Genomic DNA, 8,460 nt, shown 5'->3' with positions numbered 1-8,460 from the left:
ATATATATATATATATATATATATATAATTCAAGAGTAGGACAGAAATAACACAATGAGTGGAAATCCAACAAAACACAACATGCAGAAAAATAGGCAATAACAACAAACAATAAACAGGACAAAAACAAGATACATGGACCATTTGCAGCTGATTTCCTTGTCAGTCAGTGTCCGGAAAGTCCTAGCAGTTTCACACTTTTGTACCACTGAGATCACTCAAATTCAACAAGTGCCAGAAACTTAAGCTAAAAGCATTAAGCTTCTGGGAAAAGCAAATGAACGTATACAAGAATGAAAACAAAAACAAGAAAGCTAGAATTATACACATACAACAGATGAACACCTTTTGGCTATACAACAGAAGGGAAATAATTGTACATTTACAAATAAATAAATAACAGAGAGAGTATGAGATGAATGTAACATGATGAAATGATAGTGCAAATGCAACAGAAAAAAAATTGTGCATATACAATGGACAAAGGCCTTTTGGCTATACAATGTAAGGAAAATGATTGTACAGTTACAACATAAATAGATAACAGAAAGGGTCTTTCGACTTTCAGACAAACATAGTAGGCTGGCCCAAAGGTAAAATGGAAAGTCTTAACTGATGAAGTGGAGAGGACAGACAAATGTGACTGGCCTGGTGGACTTCTTTCAGTTTCAGTGTACTAAATCTATACCCTGGGGTTTGGTTGACCCTGGGCTTTTATAGAAGACACTTACTTGAGGTGCCTATCCATGCCTGTACATGTGTGTGTGTGTGTATGAATGCATAAGCATGTTTCAGACTATAATAAGCATATGGAGTTCTAACTGAATTGCTATCACATGCTCTTTAATATCTGTCTTCTGTCTTCTGCCTGCCTGTCTTTAGCAGCACAGTTTATATAGATGGATATAAAGACTTTTTTCTTTATATACATCTTTGTGGATGGAAAAACAGAGATCACCCAAGTACCAAATTCCATCAGTGATCAAGTATCCTCCTTAACTGACCATAAAGACTCTGCTTATAAATTCACAGTTATTAAGGGATTTAGTAAACTGGATAGACCAATTTTTAAATAGAACACTATTCTTCACATTTACTTCAATTAATAAAGTAGTGGTGAAAGGTAGCAAGCTAGCAGAATCGTTAGCATGCTGTGCAAAATGCTTAGCAGCATTTTGTATGTCTTTATGTTCTGAGTTCAAATTCCACCAAGGTTGACATTACCTTTCATCCTTTAGGGATCAATAAAATAAGTACCAGTTGATCTCTGGGGTTGATCTAATCACCCTCTCCCTCTCACAATTGACCTTGTGCCAAAAATTTGAAATCAACAAATTAGAGGTATGCTAAAAGTGTTTTGTTCTTTCAAGGCTCTACTGTACTACAGAATATAACTAGATTTTCAGTCAGCACTGAATGTATTCAACAGATGTAAGCACTGTCTTTATATACAATATCTTGATGGACAAAAAAAGCAGTTGGCTAAAAATCTTTCAGTATATTTGGTTGATAATTTCAGTAGATCAAGTGACCAAGTAGATACTTTGTTTGTCAATCCTAGGTGTAGTGGAAATGTATGAGGAAAGGATACAGAGTGATGAACAAGACATAGTGTATGAGATATAGTGCTAGGGTATATTCTGTAGTACAATATAGCCTTGTCATCTATCTCTGAATTCCTTGTAATAACTCTCATGACTAAGTATAATTCACTGCTGTATCCAGTCCACCTGTCTGTGAACAGGTATCCCTAGTAAAAGTAGCTGAACACTGAAATCAGTATAACTTCTGGAATTAGATACTATAGGAAAAGGTCACTTAACTATAAGTAAGTACCTTGATCAAATGTAAAACATTATATAGTTGACGATTGTTTCATTAGTTTGCTGTCTTTAAATCAAATTCTACTAGGAGTTACTTATAAGAAAGAAAAAGAATTCACCAAGCTTACACATCCAAAATATATTACATGAGAATGAATTATTCATTGCTATAATCCAATGGATTATAAAGTTCTTAAACACAAGTTGAAATTTATGTATAATGCTATGAAACCAGAGTTAAGCCATGACATCTATGTATACTTCAAGGTTTTGTAAACATTTAAGTTTTTGATGTTTTTAAATATTCTTAGATAGTTAACAAATAAACAAAGATGTATGTAAAGTAATTTGTCAGTTTATTTATTCTCATACAAATGTAGATCCTGATATTGAATGTTTACATGATGTACCTAACTGTCACATTTCATCCCTAATAATTCCTGTCTGTTTGTGAAGACATTATACTTGTCATAGCATACACTGACTGCCATTCTAAACCTTACTCATTCTAAGGCCAATCTCAAGACACTGAGGTTTACAAAAGGAAAGACAAAGGACCAAGATATCTAGCACCTCACTGTACTCAAGAAGACCCATCCACCACAGCAGAAGTGATACTGATGCTGGTGTCACATTAAAAGCACTGATGCTGGTACCACACTCTGTGGAGTGGTTGGCATTACAAAGGCATCCACCCATAGAAACCATGCCAGAACAGACAATCGAACCTGGTGTGGCCTCTGGCTTTACCAGCTCTGGTCAAACCATCCAATCCATGCCAGCATATAAAATGGATGTTAAATGATGATGATGATGACTATATGGTAACATTCAGAATCTGAAGAAACTAGAGATGTTCAGTATCAAAAAAAAAAAAAATTTATAGAAGAGTTCCCTGATTTGATATGTTATGAGGGGTGAAATAATCTAATGTCCTGGATATTTGTCCTTCTTTACAAAGATAGAGAGAGAATATAAAAGTGTTAACACCCAGGTTTCAGAACTGAGGCTGATGGCAGGAAAGGCTGAGGAAGTGAATGTGACTGCATTACATTATACACCTCACACCATGGTCAAACTCTTATGTGATACCCATGCAACAAACCTTAGCACTACATCTCATAGACTATGTCTTGTTCATCACTCTGTATCCTTCCCGCATACATTTCCACTACACCTAGGATTGGCAAACAAAGTATCTACATGGTCACTTGATCTACTGAAATTATCAACCAAATCTGCCGTAAATCATACTCTAAGCTTCTTAGAAAAATTTAGTAGGGTAGAATAAACCTGCTTTTAAGCCCTGGGATGGGGTGGGGTCCTCTCAAAATTCAATTGATTTTCAGAGAAAGTTCCAGTAGATTGTTACAGTCCATCTCTTTGGCTCTCTGGGCCCTGGACTGATGTACTGGTTGATCCTAACCTATCATAAAATATGAAGGGCACATCGGATTGTATAGTCATGTACAGAAAAGTAAACTAGGACAGTCATAGCTGGAACATCTTTGATCATAGGTCTGAACTGGGCTGATCTGTGGATAATCCACATCAACAGCTAGGTAGGTTCTTAGAGTACATCAATGACGTGTACTTCTCCATAGTAACTATTGACATGTAAGTGAAGTAGAGCACAGAAAGTTAAGTTTCTTTAGCATGGCAACAGTGCCAGTATCTGTAATAGGTAATATACTGTTGAGTCTCTTTGGAAGATAAGGCTTCATATTCTCTGTCAACTCAATCAGCTGTGATTGTTGTTATGACATAATGAGTGCTGGGTCTGCAATCATGTGCTGGTAACTGAGGTTTACTTAAACATGATAACCTCTCTAACTGAGGAACAAAATGCTTTCACATTTCAGTAAACTGTGATAAAAGGAGCCTCTAAGTAGTCGCTTGACATGCTAGAAACAACAGTCAGATCTCCCTCAGACACACCATTAAAAATGACTCAGTGAAAATATAAGATGAAATAGTCATGGTTGGAATAAGTCTGTCCAGTTAAGACTGACTTGGGGCTAAATGACATGTTGCAGTGCACTGAGAATGTTTATCCTTTGTTGCTATTAGTTGCCAGGAAACTTTGAGTTTGCAAGAAAGAAAAAGTTGGTTAAGTAGAGATTATGAGTTGGAGACAACAACAGCAATTCTCTATCAAGAAAGAAAACCACAAGGATGGAATTATGTCAAGCTCAAACTTGCTGTGAGAGGTTTGAAGATAAGAACATGGTTTTGGCAGTAGTTGCACTGCTGGTGGTGATGATTGTGCTTATAATAGTAGTGGTGGTGGTGGTGACGGTATTGCTAGTACTGGTGGCTGTAATAGTGGTGTTGGCATTAAGCTCCAGTTCAGCCCTCCTCTATGATAAAAGAAAGGGTATTTCAGCCATGATCATTCTGCTTTTATTTTCAAACATTGTATAACTATTATGCAATATGTTCTTCTCTTTTTTAAGACAGTGTGTTATTTGAGAGAGGTAAGGTTGCTGCATTAAGCAGACTGAGCAACTACATTGAGTGTCCCTGGACTGGTATGATGACAGATGGTGAATAGTAGTAAAGACAGAAGTAGCATAAGAATAAAACAAGTAGGGTGATTAAAACAATTGGTGTGTGTGTGTAAGAGAAAGAGAGAGAGAGAGAGAAAGAAAGAGTGGTGGTGTGGTAGAAGTAAAGGAGACAGGTGTGGGTGTATGACAGAAGGCAGGTGAATAGAAACAGTGAAGTGAATAAAAGTGGGTATTTGTGTTTGTGGGAGGTAACTGAAATGTAGGTGCTGAGCTGTTGCTATGACAAAGTCACTTAACTCTTGCTGGTCCTATTCACCTAGTTGTGTAATAGGCATCATGTAGAGCAGAGCTTTTGAAACTTTTTCCATTGATGTGCTTTTTAAAAAAAAAATTTCATGACAGAATAATTTTATTAGTGATTAAATATCACATCATGCGTCACCATTATAAGTCTAATTGTATGCATTGTTTCAGATTTCAATTGAATTTCACAGATAAAAATTCCTAAAAGCTGACTTACTTTTGTGACTTACTTTGACATGCCTAAAGATTATTAGTGACATGCTAAAGTGTTGTAACATAATTTGGAAATCTCTGATGTAGAGATACAGTTCAGATCATCACTATACTCTGACAATTTACCTGTAACATAAGCCATAGATGTAGCAAGCTGTGTAAGATCAGGTGGACATTGTACATATAGGTTAGTTTTAAACAAAGCATATGTAACAGACAAGCGTTTCATTATCAGCACAGAGTTCAAATGACCCTATGGATTTTGTGAAAAGTAACTAGAGACTATCCCTGGCCTATCCTTTAATATAAACTGTGTATGAAGAATGGTGTGCAACAGTTGATGCCATATTCAACCTATGACTCTTGTGTAGATATCTTGCTTGACTATAAAAAAATTTGTGCCAGTGAAGATTAGTAACCCAAAGTTGTCTTGAAAATTTGATCAATCCTGAGCTGAGTTGGAGAATGTTTCTGTGGGATGTTGGTAGTGATGGCTGGATGGGGACAAGCTGGTTATTGAACTTGATTTCAACGGAACATGGATCTCTAATCATGGATACTTGTATATGTCTTCTGCATCAAAGGGAATTCTTGTGAAGTAGAAAAATGAGTATTAGTACTTGGTAAATAAACTCCTTTGTGAAGTACAGAGGCCTCTAAGGCTGGTACTTAATGCTGGTTTCTGTAGTGATTTACAGATGAAAATGAAGTGCCCTCTTATTCTGGACAGGGCACCAGTCTTTTACGATGTACTTTTCCAGAATTCTTGATTTGGATAAATAGACTCAACTGTCACCTCTAAAAACAATGAAATGTCTGATCCTAGAGTTAGTGGTGGTTCAATACCTTTATCCATTCACCACTGCTGAAGCTTATCCAAGTGTTCATGAAATTGAAGGACATCTCCTCACCTCTCTCTCTCTCATTTCTCTGTCAATAAATGCACAAGTCTGTCAAAAGTAATTGTCCTGGTAGCATGTGCATTTTAGCAGAGTAGGCTAACAAACATTCATCAATAGTATAAGTTGTTTCACAGTAATATAGTTCAGTCTGCTACTTAGAGAAATGCTGTATATATATCTTCTCACAATATCTATAAAAAGCTAGGACCAAAGAGAAGTTGAGAGCTAAAGTTTCTTGGCTGTAGTTTTGTAGAATGATACAGTCTGATGAAATGTTGATTTTTGCCTCAAGTACTAATTTATTATTCTTGACAGCTAAATTGACTGAAGGATTGTAAAATAAACTATTCCATCTAGAAGCACATTAAAATTACTAGATTTGAACTCACAGTGCATAAATAGGTAAGCTGACATATCTACTCAGACATCCCGTTTTATTTATGAGGGGTGGTGTTAGAGGAAGTATTGGGAGTAGATGTGATGATTGGGGTGGTAATGGTGTTGATGGTGCTGGTTGTGGTGGTTGGAAGATGTGATACAGCTTATGGTTTGTGGAGTGGTGGTGGTGTTTGTAGTTCCAGGTCAGCTGTGAATGAATTGACCTGTAGTATATAAGTTGAGCAAATGGCTAAATGTAATACACAAATCTATTGCTCTAGTTACACTGACTACCATATTGAACACTGATATGCAATGATTACTCACATGAAGTGCAGTATGACAACCTGAATCTATAGGTACAGGCATAGCTGTGTGGTTAAGGAGTTTTCTTTGCAGCCATATGGTCTTCAGTTCAGTGCCACTGTATGATATCTTGAGCAAGTGTCTTCAGCTTTTCAGGCTTGGACAGAAGCTTGTTGTATATATTTAGGGGTGGATGCAGTTGATTAACACACCAAAGTTACCATTTTCAAAGAGAGATGTTGTCTGCTATCTTTTTTTATATCAGGCAACCATGTAGTGGATCTTTCATTGGTTCAATAGTTGTCAATTTGTTATTGTATAGCTCCAGGTCAGTACTGACTCAGTAGACTTATAATCAGAAGCACTCCATCCATGACTATCACATCTTTTGAGGCATGTTGAGAACTAAATTATATGTCCTTCCTTGTTAAGATAGTAGAGCTTGATTTAAGAGAAATTTGGCTGTCTTTTCTAACATTTGAAATAGTCTGACAGAGGTCTTCTTTGTTGTTGCTGTTGCTTATATTGTTTACATTATTTATATATTAGATTCAAATCTCTACAAACTCTGCTTCATCTTTCATCCTTTCAGGGCCAATAAAATAAATAATCAGTTAAGTACTGGGGTTGATGCAATCAAATATACTCTCTACAGCCATGATCATTCTATCTGTTTAGAAATGTAGCTTTCTCTTATCCTATGTGTCCTTTCCTTTCCCAAAGCAGAAGGGAGGGATTTGAGGAGATTTGGTTGGTATTTTTATCGAGTCAAATGGTCACATAAAATTCTCATTGGCTTGTTTAGTTTTTGATGAGGTCAACACTGTTACTGTTTATACTGTTATTGTTGCTAATAATATTGTTAATGTTTTTATTTATTAATGTTGTGGCTGTGACTGAATAATGTTTCTTCTACACCTGACCCAACCCCATATCTCCAGTGTGTTTTGCTTAAGCAGACTTAGTCCTGTAGTTGTTGCTGAGTTGTTATTGTCATCACTTCAGGTGGCAGCAGTGGTGAGGTTGTGATTGGTCTTACAGCTATCAGCAACAAGACACATTAAGACTTTCCTACACCAACACCCCTCCCACCTCACCCCATCGTCCTGACATAGCAATATGCTGTATATAAGTTGGAACAGAACACTCGGAGTGTATTGTAACTGGACGTATCCCAGGAGAGTATACTACAATCAAGCGATATTCATCCACACACACATGTATGCAGTGATGCATGTATACACACATACGTATACACACAAATAGACAGAAATGTGTCTGTTTACAAATGTATTTATATGTGTGTGTATCTATATACATGTATGTCTTTATGTGTATATATGCATCAATGAATAAATTCATCAAGCATCATTCTAAAATGAAAGTAAGTTGATGTGTGATTTTTCTCTATCACTTTATGTGTGTGTGTGTGTGTGTATTTTGTATGTATGTGTATGGAAGTTTGCATATATGAATATGTGTATGCATATATATGTGTATGTTTCCAGCCATAGAAACCATGTCAAATCAGATTGAAACCTGGTGCAACTCCTCAGCTTACTATGTCAGCTTGGAAAAACGCCGTTAAGTGATGATGATGATGATGATGATAATATGTATTTATGCATACACTGATGTATACATATATACACACACATATGTATTTATAAATGTAGTTGGAACGTACATATAGGATATGTCGAACTATGCCTTGTAAGTGTGGAAGTATGTATAAGTACATATGTATATGTATATTAGTACAAATGTATGTGCATATTTGTACATATATATGTATACACATATGACTGCAAATATGTAGCTTTCTATATTTTGCTATAAATGTTAAGAAATATAAAATTAACATTGTTATTTATACTCCTCCACTTCAGTGTGTTAAATTTATCATTGTGTGTGTATCAGAGGGGTGGAATGGAAGTGAACATTCATCTATATTCCTCTCCTATTTTTTTTTTACGTCTGTGTGTGTGTGTGTGTGTGTGTGTGTGTGTGTGTGTGTGTGTGTGT

General features: G+C 36.1%; 1 protein-coding gene across 5 annotated transcripts in view; it reads left to right on the top strand.

The window, feature by feature from the left end:
• LOC106879385 (uncharacterized) overlaps positions 1-8,460 on the top strand; it is a 175,326-nt gene that overhangs the window by 11,512 nt on the left and 155,354 nt on the right. Inside the window, exon 1 of one of the 5 annotated variants that reach the window (XM_052966274.1) lies at positions 7,474-7,819. The exons of 3 other annotated variants lie outside the window; for them this stretch is intronic. In XM_052966274.1, the coding sequence (XP_052822234.1) occupies positions 7,670-7,819 (150 nt within the window). In that variant the 5' untranslated portion in view covers positions 7,474-7,669. Of the gene's footprint in view, positions 1-7,473; positions 7,820-8,460 lie in introns of those variants that run through there. One more of the 5 variants, XM_052966280.1, reaches the window with a different exon arrangement.

This window comes from Octopus bimaculoides, chromosome 3, assembly GCF_001194135.2.
Source record: "Octopus bimaculoides isolate UCB-OBI-ISO-001 chromosome 3, ASM119413v2, whole genome shotgun sequence".
NCBI classification, from domain to species: Eukaryota; Metazoa; Mollusca; class Cephalopoda; order Octopoda; family Octopodidae; genus Octopus; species Octopus bimaculoides.
Note: the sequence above shows the minus strand (reverse complement) of the source record. Positions and strands in the feature narration are given on the sequence as shown.